This window comes from Lactuca serriola, chromosome 8 (genome assembly GCF_051521515.1).
Source record: "Lactuca serriola cultivar US96UC23 chromosome 8, Lser_US96UC23_V15, whole genome shotgun sequence".
NCBI classification, from domain to species: Eukaryota; Viridiplantae; Streptophyta; class Magnoliopsida; order Asterales; family Asteraceae; genus Lactuca; species Lactuca serriola.
The window spans coordinates 286,101,258-286,117,043 of record NC_136415.1 but is presented as its reverse complement, the minus strand read 5'-3'; the positions used below and the strand labels follow the sequence as shown (position 1 = coordinate 286,117,043).

Here is a 15,786-nt window from a genome sequence, read left to right as displayed (position 1 = left end):
TTTGAAAGGTTGTTCTAAGTATCATAAACAAAAATTCCTTTAACCTTAAAAGAAACAACATACTCACTGAAAATTGCTCTAAGTATCATAAATAAATAAATAAATAAATAACAATAACGATACAAAAAATATTATACTATACTAAAACAAATATTTGACATTAGAATAAAATAAAATAAAATAAAATAAAAAAAAAGTCAAAAGTACGAAAATTGCTTGCAAAATGTGATTCCATATAAAGAAGGGGTTATCTCTTATTAGGATCTAAACAACAGTCGTTATGTGTAATATTACTCAAAATAAAAGGGCTAAAAAGTATATTATATAATATACAACCGCCATCAAAACCTTTATATAGGGTTTAGGGGCTTCTGTATATTGCTCCGAACACAGGGAAGGTGAAATCGTGTAGCTTACCAAATAAAGGATGCCGGCGAATGCAATCACGGCGGACGCGTTGTCGGCGTCTGGCCTAACGTCGGAAAAACTCAGCCTGCCTACGCTTCTATCAAAAACGAAATGCCACCCTGATTGCTACGAGACCGAGTTAACCCTGATTTACAGCCAATTCAAGTCGTCTGTCGAACTTTTTCAACAACAGGCGGCACTAAATTTCACCTCCGTCGTCAGTGGCGGCGTTGGAAGCGACCCTACCATTGCCAAAGACCTCGGTGACCTGGCCATGTTCTTGGCTCACGTTACGCCATTGTACCCTAACCAGCTCTTACACTACCCGAAAGAGCTCGTGGAATTTCTTAGTTCATCCGCTCGCGTGCTTCCATCTTCGCTTCGTGTCACTGTTACACAAGCTCTGATTCTTCTTCTTAATCGCAAGGTATCATCTAAGTTGGAATAAGATCGTTTGACTATGTGTACACACACCGCACCCGTAGGTTAGTAATTTTCTGTTTGCCAATAAAAGAACTGTACCATCAATCGGGAATCGACCAATTTGCAACTTCAAAATCTATTAATGTTCGAGAAATAACTGATAAAGTACGTTAAATTTCATACCAAACACAATGTGCTAAAAAAATTAATTTGGGATTGAGTTTGAAAAGTGCGTATTGAGGTAAATAATCAATCCCAAACGCCCCCAAACAGTATTGAGGTTGATTTTAGATCTCAACAGCAATAGGATTGACTTCATAGCAGAAATTGGAATTGCCTTTTCTGGGTAGAACTGATAATTTTACAAGAAATTTGGGTGTATCTTTTTCTCGTTCAATCACTTTGGGGGTTTGACTCGGATCCTTTGTATTAACAGATCCTTGCTATCAAGGAGACTCTTGCATTGTTCATGGAGCTTCAGATTTTGAGTGACAAACCTTTAAAAGAATTGGCATCCTCTCATGTCATTCATAGTATCAGGCGTATGAATCAGAAACACAAGAACGAAACAGAAAACAGAGCACTTCAAAGTATTTTATTCTCAATGCTACAGGTATACTTTTACCTTTCCAACCTCTTTGTCAAACTTATTCAGTATCCAACCATATGTAATATCCTTTTTATGTTGCTTCAGGAAGAGGATGAAAAGAAAGCAATGAGGTCACTTGTCACAGTATGTGATCTTCATAGGAGGAAGATCTGGTTTGATGATAGAACAGCCAATGCTATATGTTGGGCATGTTTCCACCCATCATCAAGGTTCATCAAATCAAAATATTCTTATATTATGTAATATGTATCCTATTTCATGTAACAAATCAAGATTTTTTGTTCTTCCACCAGGATTATGATTGCAGCTCTGTCATTTCTTCTTGATTATGAAAAAATTGAGCAAGACAATGACAGTGATGAGTCAAGTGATGAAGAAGAAGCAATCCATCAATCTCATGTTGTCGTGAGTAAAGAAGCTATTTACAAGGTTAGTTGCTTTCTTTCAAGATAATTGGTTTCTTCTTCAGTGCTCTTAGTATTTATATCATCAAAATAGGCCAAGAATACAGGGACAACATCCAGCAAAAAGAAAAAGAAAGCAAAGTTGCAACGTGTGATACGTAGCATGAAAAAGCAACAACGTATCTCATCTGAAAGGAATGATAACTTGAACTACTATTCACCACTCAATGCTTTGAAAGATGCTCAGGGGTTTGCTGAGAAGCTATTCTCACAACTTCAAACATGTAGTGAACGTTTTGAGGTAATTACTAATATACCCCTTTATGTCTCATTTTGTCAACCTCCCAATACACCCCTGTAATGTTTCAGATAAAAATGATGATGGTGAAAGTGGTTGCACGTACTATTGGACTTCATCAATTGCTTGTATTGAACTTTTATCCTTTTCTTCAAAAGTTTGTTCAGGTACTATAATTAATGCATTAATTGTACTTTCTAGTCTCTAGTTCTTGTTCATATTCACAAGTTTTGTACTTTCTAATTGTTATTTAATTCACTGGTATCATGAAATCATCATCTTTGTTGTGAAATTTTCAGCCCCACCAAAAGGATGTGACAAACTTACTTGCAGCAGTTCAAGCCTGTCATGATATGGTATGTAATATGTAACTTAACCTTTTTATTTTTTTCATTGAAATCATTTAAATGAATGTGTTTTTTGTTACCATTATATTATATATATATATAAAAAATTGATCAAGTTATGTGGAGCAGGTGCCACCTGATGCAGTTGAACCATTATTCAAGCAAATAGTTAATCAATTTGTGCATAATCGATCATCTACAGAGGTAGGTGTCTTTCATTGAATATTTTTTTGTTATATTACTTACTCTTTTTAAGTGAATTTTTACACAAAATTTGTGTTTCATCTGCACTTTTCAGTCAATTGCTGTTGGGTTGAATGTTGTGCGTGAAATATGTTTGCGTATTCCTCTGGTAAGCTTCTTACTTTTTATGGAATGAATTTTTTTTTTCTTGTTGAAAGAATAAAAAAAGAGAAAACTTATTTTTTACCCTTTTTACTTTTGTTTTTTTGTTCTTCAGTTAATGACAGAGGATTTGCTGCAAGATCTTGTGCTGTATAAGAAATCACACGAGAAGGCAGTTTCATCAGCAGCTCGTTCACTTATTTCATTGTTCAGAGAGGTACTGTAAATCATTCTGTCTCTCTCTCCAAATTTATTTGTGTTTTAGGTTAGAAGGGTAAACTTGTCTTTTTCTTCTTCTGTAGATTTGTCCTTCGCTTCTGATAAAGAAGGATCGTGGTCGGCCTACTGATCCAAAAGCAAAGCCAAAAGCATTTGGTGAGGTTACTGTTCCCAGTGATGTCCCTGGGGCTGAGTTGCTTCTGGATGATGATGATGAGGATGATGATGATGATGATGATGATGTCAGCAATGCTTCTGATGAGGATGGTGAATCGATCGATGCTGACATCAGCACTCATGATGGAGGTTCGGAATCCGAAGAAGAAGAAGATGATGATGATGATGATGAAGAAATGGGAAGTGAAGAGGATGAAGTATCTGATGATGATGATGAGGAGGAGGTGGATGGGATGTCTATTGATTCAAGGGGATCTGAGAAAAGGAAAGGGCAAAAAAGGAAATTTGAAGATTTTGATGAAGAACTTGATGGAGCCAATCAAAGTCTTAGGGCTCTTAAGAGACTAGCAGGAGCTAAATTGGAGGGTGAGGCAACAACAACAGATGGTATTCTCTCAAATAAAGATTTTCAGAGAATCAAAGAGCTAAAAGTAAGTTGCTTTTTTTTACACCATTAATATTATTATTAATCTGCTACTTATAATTATATATTTTTTATTTTATTGTGAAAAAGGCAAAGAAGGAAGCAAAGGTTGCATTGGCGAATCATGGAATGTTGAAAAAATCTTCAGATCTGAAATCAACAGCAGGCTTTAAGGTCCCGACTTCTCATCAACTTAGTTTGAAAAGAGTTGATGGATTTTCACTTGAAGTAAGTCTCAAAAATCAATCATAAAAGGAATATTTATTAGTTATAAAAGGAGTATATGATTATTTATTTGTGTATAGGCTAACATAAGAAAAAAGATGACAAAGGCGGAAAGGAAGGCTTTGATAAAAGCAGGAAGAGAAGATGGGGAAAAGTATCAAGCAAGAGCTGCTATCAAGCAGAAAAAGGTCTGTTTTTATTTTAATTTTATTGTTCATTCAAGAACTAAAATATGGTTGAAATCTGGTTTGGCATAATTCTTGTTAGTTGCATATGTAATTTGGTAAAAAAAAAGTAAAATATTGTTGTATAAGTTTGTCAAAAAGTGAAAACGTTATTATATAGATTAGTAAAAATGTGAAACATTGTTGTATAGCATTTATTGTAATATTACTTAATTTTAGTTATTTATAATATATATAGAGTGGTGGACTAAGCAATCGGCAAAAGGAACACAAGAAGGCAATGCCTTTGGCTGCCAAGAGATCAAAGGTGGAAAGATCTCGCCGTCAGAAAAAGGTCAAGGCCAAGACAGCTGGCAAACAGTTTCGTGGTCAGAAAGCATGGAAATGATTCATAATTTCATATCCGGAAGTATTCTTCTTTTTGTACAAAAATTCTTTTAGATACACATATCAGTTTGGTATAGATTTGATTTGATGATGATATTTGCTCTCTAAGCTATATCTAGAATAAGTTTAGTTTTGATAAATGAGTAAAGTCGGTTTAATAGTCAGTTAGAGATTACCCATTTCACAGTTTGGTTGAACTGAAAAAAATAAAATAAAAAAATAAGGTCTTAACATGAGTTAATGGAAAATGTATCCTTCTACATGAAATTTATGTTAAACATAATATGTAACCACATACATTAGTATCTATAACAATTGGTACTAATTGGCAAGACGATAACAATAACGCCTTCCTAATCTGTATATCTATATCTATCTATCTATCTATCTCTTATAAAAAACTTGTTCAAATGAATGTGGTTAAAGATAAGTTATCGTAAATCATATTCATTTGAAACTCTCAAACTCATTCTTTACCTTATGCTACTTAATTGATTATTTAATTGAAATTATTTTGTGTATATTAGAAGCATTTGGTTGTCTTCTTTTTTTTGTTATCTATATTCAATGAGAATAAAGAAGTTTGAAATATGTTTGTTTTCTTCTTTCATATCTTTTTTCCTTTTATTTTGTTTAAATTCCATTTTTTTCCTTTTATTTTGTTTAAATTCCATTTGAAGTTAGTCTATATGAGTAATCCAACATTTTTTGGTATTTAAAGATGATGGAGAATTGTATCAAGGTTGTACATTATAAACAAAAGAAAAATGTTGTCAATTTTGATGTGTTATGTGGTGAAAGTGTGTTGTCAATTTTAGGTGAAGATTGTATATTTTAAGATAAAAGAAAGGTGTTGTAAATTTTAATGTTTTTGAATTGTGTTATAGATATAAATTTGTTTGAAGCGTGTTTTTGAAAGAAAAAATAAAATATAGTATTGTTTTTAATGGTTTATGTGCATATTGATGAAATAAATACAAGGTATAAGAGGGAAAAAACTATAAATCTTATATGTTTGAAGTGTTTTTTAAACAAAAAAATAAGATTAAAAAAAACAATAAATTTTGCGATAAAAAAGAACATTTTTATGGTTATTCTTCACATTGATGATCAAGAATTGTGTTGCGATAAAAAAGATCAATAAATTGACTATATTATTGGTTGGTGTAAATTAATTCGTAATATGCTTTATTAAAATACCCTTAAAGTTCCACATATTTAAGATGTTAAAAAATCGTGGTTTTGCATGGTCCTGCGAAGATATTTTAAACCTTTTTGAATTTAAATTCTTCTATTTGTTTATTCATTTGTGTGTAAATCAAGGTTTTGAAAACCACATCGGAAACCGAAACGGTCGTCTTACCGGTTCGATGTTTCAATTGATATTATTATTAGTTTTAATTATATAAAAATACAAATAATGAAAAAATAAATATTTTTTAAAATTCCCGATGTTTACAGGTTTGCCGGTTCACATGAGGAATGGTTTTTTGGCCTCTAAGAGTCGGATCCGGGACTGGTTCCTAGTTAAACCGGTTGAACCGACCGATCCGGTTGTCAAAACATGGGTGTAAATGGTGTCATTCATTGCATATGTAATTCATGTTGAATGTAATAATACTTATTATGAATTGATTCAACTACCCTTTTAATATATGGTTTTAAGGTTTTTGGTACAATATTTAGTCTAAAATTAGATGATTATATTAGTCATTTAATTTGTTAAATACAATTTTAATATTTTAATCTTATTTAATTAAGTATCAATTTAAGTGTCATGAATGAAAAAACCACTTTGGTTGTAGTGATTTATTTTTAAATAAATTTTAGTTGGAATTTGAAAAGAATATTAAAATAGAATTTCAATGTAATTAATAATTTTTTATTACATCAATATGGTTAAAGATATATATTTTAATTACTTTTACCAATATTCATGTAAACAATCATCATTTATGTGACAACTCAAAAAAATGATATATATTGTAATTAACTGATTATTATATTTTTTCTTAAGAATTATAATTAAGTGTAATTAAGGAAAATAATGAGGATTAAACCTTAAAACCGTCTCCTTGATTAGCATCATAAATTCGTGAATTTGAGGGGATTATAATGTCCCACACCTTAGGCATTATAAAGAGCTCGATAAATTGAGTAGAAATCCCACTTGAGTTGCAAGAAACGGTGAAGAAACGAAGAGGAAATCGGTGCTAGAAGTTATTGAGAATTTCGAAGTAATTTTTAGAAATTAAGATATGATTCTTTAATTTAATCTTGATATAGTCCTTTGATTAGGTTTATACATATGCACCGTGTTTTGGTTCCATCTAATGTCTTTGTTCGGACCACTAGGTGTTTAATTGCTAGATTTTTGAAGTACCAAAGTTTTGGTATAAAAATCAGAAATAGATTCAATTTGGAGTTTATTTTTGATATTGGATTGTGGATATTTGTTATTGAGAAGTGGAGGAAATTATTGGTGATTTTAGATATTTATTAGATGTTATTTTGATTAAAAACCCGAGCTTCAACAGGTTTGAAAAGAAAAAAAGACAGAATGGGATATTTTGGGTAAGGAAGAAAAGCTTAAGAGGGTGTTTGTTTTATCTTTTAAAGTGACTTTTCACTTTTATCTTTTCCTAAAAGTTAAAAAGAATGTAAAATATGTTTGGTAAAATGAAGAGGACTTTTACAATCAACTTTTAAGGGATAATGATTTAAAAGGTTAATGTATTTTTTGATTTGTACACATTTAGTTATTGACTTTTTTTCGTCCACATTTACCCTTTCAACTTGTTAAACTGTACACATTTAGTCCTTATGACCGGGTACTTCAGGTTAACCGGTAAAAATGACTTAATAGGGTAATATATTTCTCACTTTGTACACATTTAGTCCTTAATATTTTTGTACACATTTAGTCCTAAATATTTATTTTGTTGCAAAATAAGTCATTTTTGTTTTTGTACTCATTCAGCACTTATGAATGATTTCTTTAGGTTTTTCTCATGACATCTTATGTGGGATAACCATATGATAGTGGGATAGGTTGAGGTGGTCCTGCTATATGTTATAGGCCAAGATACGTGGCTATAAGTTGTTGGCACGGAGGCTCTAAAAGAATGGTTGGGTTAAGGCGGCATGCCGAAAACCCCTGAGTATTCCAGTCTGATGACTGATTGGACCTGTTGCATGTTGGCATTCCAGTTTGACGACTAATTGGGCCAAGGTATTCCAATGTGATGAGTGTGGACTCGTTATACATGATAATACGTTTGTTGTATCGAGTATTTTGGGGAAAACTCATTAAATTTTGTGCTTACCGAGTTGTTTATGTTTTTAGGTTCTATCGTTGATCTTGAGAAGGAGAAAGCATGAATGTACACACTCATCAACATTATTGAGGATTATGCATTTCTTATATTACTCTGATTTTCGATAAATGTATTTTGGAATAAACGTTTTTTCTTAATAATGGATTTATAATTAGGGACTTTTGCCTTATTTAAAAGTGAAAATTTTTTGTTGTGAAAATGAGAAGTTACACATAAACATTAACAACCCCACACACTTCATCAATGATTGTCCCACGTAAGATGTCGTGAGAAAAACCTAAAGAAATCATTCATAAGTATTGAATAAGTACAAAAACAAAAATGACTTATTTTGAAAAAAAATAATAAGGACTAAATGTATACAAAAATATTAATGACTAAATGTGTACAAAATGAGAAATATATTACCCTATTAAGTCATTTTTCCCGGCTAACCTGGAGTAACCGGTCTAAGGACTGAATGTGTACAGTTTAACAAGTTGAATGGGTAAATGTGGACGAAAAAAAAACTCAGAGACCAAATGTGTACAAATCGAAAAATATATTATCCTATTAAGTTATTATCCCACTTTTAAAATAGAAGGAAATTGAGCCTTTTGAATAAGTAAACATGACTTTTGTAACTTTTCAACCACTTAAAACTTAAATTACTTTTATATTCCCAGCTACCCTAATCAATTCCACCACTAAAAACTTAAATTACCTTTTTAGTCATTTTATATGTAAAAACTAAACCAAACACTTTTTAAAAACAATTTTTCCCCTCAAAACCTAATCCAAACACATTTTAAAAAACAATTTTTGTAAAATATCATTTTACAAAAAAAACTTTTACCCCTAAAAAACTAAGCCGAACACCCTCTAAATATTTGTCGGACAGGTTACGATCAAATAGTATTTTAAAAGAAAATAAGAAATTCAAATAGTATAACAAAAGTCTTTGTACTTTAGTGGATTATGCCGTAAGTGGTGATACGACGTCTAGCCTTACCGGTTACCGATACACAAAAACAGTAATTACAGTATCGATCCCTAAAATTTCTATAACTTGCTGTTTCTTTTAAGCTATCAAATTTAAACAAATTCAGTACCTGCAGAAACTTGCGTGTATTTCCTTTCGTGCTTTTCTTTTTCAAAGCGTCAGGGTTTTTATTGAATTAAATTGGTATTTCCATAAATGGTTCCTACAATATTGATAACTTGAAAGTTTTAGTTTTGTAGTAAGAAGAAAAGGTTATTTTTATATTTTATATGATAACCGGAGTTACAAAATGGTCCCTACAATCTGAACAATTTTTTAATTTTTGTTAATATTGGTTTCATAAATACTTTTAAAATCACAAGCTTTTTAATTTTAAAGGTCTCTTTGTTTTGGCTTGTGAGCATTAATTTTAAGGGTGTGACCTTATTTTGGAAATATAAGGTTAAGAAGAAGATAAAATGGTTTTACAAAAAAATTATTATTAACTTCGTAATTAATATAATTGTAGAACAATTATTGCTAACCGAACGAGACACATATGTGATTGAACCAAAACGGAACGATCACATATGATATGTTTAAGATTATGGCCTTAGAAAACTTTTAGTGGAATGTAGGGTGCAGGTTAGCAACAAAGCTTCGGTTAAGACTAATCGGTTGCGAGGTGAGTTTTTCGTGTTCTGTGGTTGCTCACACATAAATGTTTATCATGCGTTTATTATGCGGTTTTTATTTATTTATTAACAGTATGTTTTATGATAAGTATGGTTGTGTGCAAATGTCATTTTGGATTTGTTATCTATTGTGTGTGTGTGTGTGTTTTGTTTGATGACATGTTTGATGGGTTTTGAGCATTACAATATTCCTATGGTGCACATACAACCCTAATTGCTTTGGATCTAAGTTTTTTTCAAGTTATACATGAAAATCAATTTTCCAAAGCAAGAACCTTAAACTAGCATACAATTTTCGGATTCAATGAATAAACTAGGGTTAGAAGGATACCTTTCTAGTTAACTAGTAGTAACAAGCAATCCTTTCCTTGATCTTGACCTTCAATAGCTTAGTGCCTCAAGCGTTGCACCTCTAATGGAGTCACGAACACCACAAGCAAAGAATGGTGAGAAGGAGAGCATAATTTCGGCTACGGTTTCCCTTGGAAGCAGTGGCCGAAATTGAGAGGTCAGGGGGCCTTCAAATACTTGTGGCTGCTAGGGTTTCTAGGTTAGAAGGATACCTTTCTTGTTAACTAGTAGTAACAAACAATCTTTTCCTTGATCTTGACCTTCAATAGCTTAGTGCCTCAAGCGTTACACCTCTAATGGAGTCACGAACACCACAAGCAAAGAATGATGAGAAGGAGAGCAAAATTTCGGCTAGGGTTTCCCTTGGAAGCACTGGCCGAAATTGAGAGGTCAGGGGGCCTTTAAATACCTGTGGCTGCTAGGGTTTCTAGGTGGAAACCTTAATTCTTGACTTAGGCTCCAAGCAGTCCATGAATCCCCTTTCTAGAAGGACTTGGACGATTTATATAGGGCCTCCTATAAATTTCGTCCAACCCTTTATAAGGGAGTCCAGCAGCCCAATATTGCAACTATCAGTGATCTGCAATATCAGTCTCTTTTGATCACTAAATTAATTTATGATCAATAGTAATTAAATAATATGATTTCTCAATTAATATATTATTCCTATAATATATTAATAAACCATTGAGTAAATTACATGAATGGTCCCTATGGTTTGGGGTAATTTGTGCGTTTGGTCACTAACTTATTTTTTTAACTCGGAAAGTCCCTACTGTTTGTTTTTGTTACGTGCTTCGTCCCTATTGTTTGTTTTTGTTACACGCTTGGTCCTTGTCTTACCTAAAAAGACTATTATTTAAATAGGAAAATATGATGGGGTAGGTAAGGTAAGGTGAGGGGGTGGGGTGGGGGTGTGTTTATTTAAATAAATTAAAAATCAAGGCAAAATAGTTTTTTTAGGTAAGACAAGGATCAAGTGCATAATAAAAATAAACAGTAGGGACCTTTCGAGTTAAAAAAATAAGTTAGGGATCAAACGCGCAAATTACACGAAACCATAAGGACCATTCATGTATGTAACATCCCAAAATTTAAGGCCAAAAAATTTTCATTTTTAAATAAGTTATTACGAAACCATAAGTAATAAAACATCCATAATAACATCCCATGTCAAAACCAAAGAGTCAATAGTCAAACATGTTATCATGAAATAATATCAGAGTGTAATCCCAAAGATCTCATGGACATAGTTGATGGGTTTTAAGCAAAACATCATTCCTATGGTGTACATGCAAACCCTAATAGCTTTTGGATCTAGTTTGTCTAATGAACATGCAATTGAATATCCAAAGCTATAAACCCTAGATCTAGCATACAATTAATCATATTAATACAAAATAGGGTTTGGATCTAACCTTTAATTGTTATATAGCAATAACAATCTAATCCTTAGCTTTAGAAAGCTTAGTGCCTCAAGTGCTACACCTCTAATGGAGTCACAAACACCACTAAGCAATTTGGATGGAGAGGAGAAGAGAAGAGGCTGCCCAAAACGTCTAGAAACCCTAGAGGAACTCCTTACCACGTTTTGGGTCCTTAGGGGTCTATATATACATGTAGGCTATTAGGGTTTTCAACTAAGAAACCCTAATTTGACTGCTTAGGCCCTAAGCAGCCCATGGATCCCTTTCTTTAGAGTCATGGACGAAATCTTATGGGCTTCCCCATAAATTTCGTCCACTCCACTCTATGGAGTCCATTAGCCCACTCTTGCAATTATCTTATAATTACAATTTCAGTCCCTTAAGTTTAATTAATCTCTTTTAGCCACAAAATTAATTCTTAATTAATTCTTGACTAATATTAATTAAACATTATGATTTCTCCTTTAATATATTATTCTCATAATATATTAATAAATCATAATTAAACCTTTCTCTCCTTAATTCATCCTACATATTGCTATGGTGAAGGCAACCCAAAAGGACCATGCTCATAATCGAGTCAAGTACATACCAAAATAGTTATGGACTTAGACACTAATCCAACAGTCTCCCACTTGGATAAGTCTAATAACTATTTTCCGTATGACTTCAGAACCTGATCAGCAGTCGTAGCTTTTAAAAGCCGTTGTCAACTCTGATCTTATCAGATAGCGTGTCCTTTAGATAAGGGATTATATATTCCTCCATTCTCAAGATATCGTATAGACATAAGACATGAATTTCAATCATTCTCTCTATTTTGTTTCCCGACTTCCGATTTATGAGGACTGACAACAGACTACAATTGAATACATCAACTTAGTCCCGGCTTGGCCAAGCGCTTAGGTGTCATCACTAAATCATCGAGGGGCCCACAGATATCGCTTTTATCCCACTTTGGGTAAAAGGAGTGGATAAAATTCGACTCATATGCTTGCTTGCATTCACTGATCGAATCACACACAACAATAAGTTTTATAACACCAAGTTACTGGTGCGCTTACTTATTATCAATGTGCAACCAACCAACAAATAACACATCACATGTCTCGGTTTCAAGAATATACAATATTATCGTCTCACTAATCACACATGAAGTGATCCAAGTGAGCGTGGGTCTAATCCAATACTCTAATCTTATCAAAGCACTCATGAACCCTGTAGCAAACTTGTGCTATGTCTAAACTCTTCAGACAATCTACAGACTTTTCATGACAGTCTTCCTTCATACCTACTTCCAACGTATGAATGACTGTGGTGGTTCGAATAACCCAGTTATTCTAGAATTCAAAACATGCAAACTAAAATATAACAATAATACTTAATCCTATATGGCCCCAAACTCGTGAGAGTAAATAAAACACTTCTATTTATCCACCATATTGATTACTCATTATTTATCATTTAATGTTTCGGATAATCAACTCATTACTTAAATTACAACAACAATTGTTCCATGCTCCAAGCATGCACACTTTGTTTCCTATGGTCCATGCTTTGTGAAATAGATCAATTGAAAACTTTTTCCAATGATGCTCATTTCACAATTCCCAATCCTTATCATTAGTGTAAGAACACAAGGTTCTTTGCTACTATTAGAATATGCTAGATTCTAACATTTTATGCAATGATCCTTTCGTAAAGTTATAGCACAAAAGTCACCAAGACTTGGCTAATGAAATTATAAAGTACTCTGTCGGAAATTGTTACAAGACAATTCCATAGACTTGAAGTCTCACATTCAAAGTACATTCCTTTGAACATCCTTCTTGCATAAAAGTTTCTAATCTAGACATAGATTCTCAATATCCAACTCCCAATATGGAAACATTTCCACATTCGCCATATGACAACTCATTCTTAATAGAATCTTATCTATTCATAATAATGTCGATATGGTCCATCCAATACCATACTTCCAACTACTCACAAGCCACCAATCCTCAGCGAACTTTGGATCGTCCTTTAATAGTTGTTTAATTATTTTAGTCAAAACTGATTCTAGTCCTTTTTCCCTCTTAATGTGCTAGACATTTGGAAAATTTTAGAATGGTCAAATATTATAGCATTTGCAATCGATCCTATACCTGAAGCGTATGGACACGATGCATAATGTCTTACATAAAGATATGATACTTTATCAATCTTCTACCATAATATTTTATGTGTCACGTTCTCACAATTCAAACTATGAAGAGGGATGCCATAATCATAATCGAAATTTGAGAACACACTATGTATCCTTTGACTAAATTTATTAAAATTTCTTAATCTAAGCTTTAGATTTTGAAACAAAGTATAATATTCTCTCCCTTAATTATAGCAAAACAACTTTTCAACCTTCGCAACTTTGCAAAGTATAACTCTTGTTTTCTATAATTAATATTGCTAACTTGCAATAATTTACCTTAATAATCATACAAGCATAACACTTATGCTTCCACTATCATGATGATTATTATTATATAAACATAACACTTATGCTCCCACTAGCTTTGACATGTATTCAGAAAACAACTAAACTTCTAGAAAAACAATGCTAATTGAATTCCACAAAACTCATATTTCTAATACCAGATGCTTCGATAATCCTTTATCTAAGATTCTCAAACTTATACACCTTTGCCTTAGATATCTCATATGTGTGTTTAAACAATTCAGAACTTATGTTACTAAGTTCCAAATGTTCAAACTAATTGCCAAATCTCACAATTCGAACTATGGAAAGGGATGCCGTAACCATAATCGAATTTGAGAATACAATTTTCACAATTGCTATCTTCTTAAAATCTCTCTTAGTGAAAGCATTTCCTCACAGTAATTTTCATGAAGGAGGGAATCTTATGACACTCAAATTTTATGGTGTATGATTTCCAATCCATGTGAATTTGCCAAAACCAAAGTTTGCGACAAATCCAAACTCATACGGACTGAAGTTTCTTAATCTTGATTTCTTGCCTTATGGTAACACGAGTGCCCACCATGTCTTCCAAGTAGTTTAGCAACTGTGACAACCTGAAATTTCCATTCTGAACAAACCATATCAAGCCAATAGAAGTTAGAATAGCTACAGTGAAATTCTAGACTTCGGGTATAAGTTTGGCAGTTTTTCAGGATTTACCCTTAAGGAGATATCAGGAGAGTGGATGCACTAGGGTTTTGTGCAACACCGTTATTCCAATACTCTAGGACATTAGAGTTCATTCCAGGAATAAAAATATTTTCTGCCAAAAATCCCAGGACTATATATAGAAATCTCACGGATCTTCGGGTTTTTATCCCAAATTGTGAGTACTTTGATCTAGTTATATTATATAGCTTAGATTGTGTTTAATAACATCAAAATCAGACCAAAACCCCAAGATTTGGGAGTTTACCGCCCAAGAACACTTGGGGAGTAAACTCCATTTTAAGGGCCAAAAGTGTCCCAATGCCCCTCAAAGCCTTGGAACTCAAACTAGAAGCCTCCATTACATGTTTAGGACACCAAAATCAATTAGAAACAAGGATGAAAGTGAGTTCACGGCCAAGGAGGTTCTTGGGCCGTGAACTCCATGTTTAAGTGCCAAAATGCCCTAAATGCCTTCATTTAGCCAAGAGACTAGCATAGCACATTACCTTGATGTGCCTAAGACCCAAAACAATCAAAATACCAACACCTAGGGGTGTTCACGGCCGCAAACACATGACCAAATGGTTCATGGGCCGGAAACTCAAGTTATGGGTGTTTTGATGCCACAAACACTTCCTAAGGCTTAGGCTTGAATTTAGACATGTACCCTAATGAGTTTAGGACTAGCTAACACACTTAGAACACCAAGAGTAAGGTGTTCATGGCCCAAAAGGTTCTAGGGCCGTGAACTCCATAAAATGGTGCCAAATGGTGCCATAAACTCTTCTAAAGCCAAGTACAAAAGCCTAGTTTAGTTCCTAGTTAATTTAGGGACTTGAAAACCTCAAAAACATCAAATGGTACTCCTTACCATGAATTTACGGCCGTAAAATCATGGGGGAGTGGTCCCAAGGCCGTGAACTCCTAAATGGAGTTAAAAGGAAGCCCAAACACTAGTTTAAGCCTTGAAGCAATTCACCACTTGAGTTGTAATAAAGTTAAGCCTCATTTAGTGACCCAAAATAGAGTTTACGGCCAGGAGTTTACTCTCCAGGGCCGTGAACTCCAAAACAGATGGTCATTTGACCATAAACTCCCACTAGAGGTCTTGCACTCCTTTGTTGCAACCCATTAGCCTCCTAGCACTTGACCAAAAGTGTTTTCCTCGCATTAAAATGTTTATACAGGTTTAATTAGTGTTATAATAACTAATTGTTATTATACATATGTCTTCATATGTATTTAGGGTCATTGTGTGTGTGTGTCTAAAGTCTTCACTTGACACCAAGAACTTGTCCGATCCTTCCTTACGATACGGTCCGTTCAATTCCAATCACTTACTACAGGTGAGTTCATACCCCTTAATCAATGTTTTAACTATTTTAAATGT

At 33.3% G+C, this 15,786-nt stretch overlaps 1 protein-coding gene across 1 annotated transcript; it reads left to right on the top strand.

Moving 5' to 3' along the window:
* Positions 1-394: 394 nt before the first annotated feature.
* Positions 395-4,615, top strand: LOC145071024 (uncharacterized). The gene is made up of 14 exons (XM_079017969.1): positions 395-835; positions 1,268-1,444; positions 1,526-1,650; positions 1,735-1,870; positions 1,940-2,146; positions 2,215-2,310; positions 2,443-2,499; positions 2,620-2,694; positions 2,789-2,842; positions 2,951-3,052; positions 3,138-3,662; positions 3,746-3,883; positions 3,961-4,068; positions 4,304-4,615. The coding sequence occupies exons 1-14, from the start codon at positions 428-430 to the stop codon at positions 4,451-4,453; spliced, it is 2,358 nt and encodes a 785-aa protein (XP_078874095.1). The 5' UTR covers positions 395-427; the 3' UTR covers positions 4,454-4,615.
* The last annotated feature ends 11,171 nt before the right edge of the window (positions 4,616-15,786 follow it).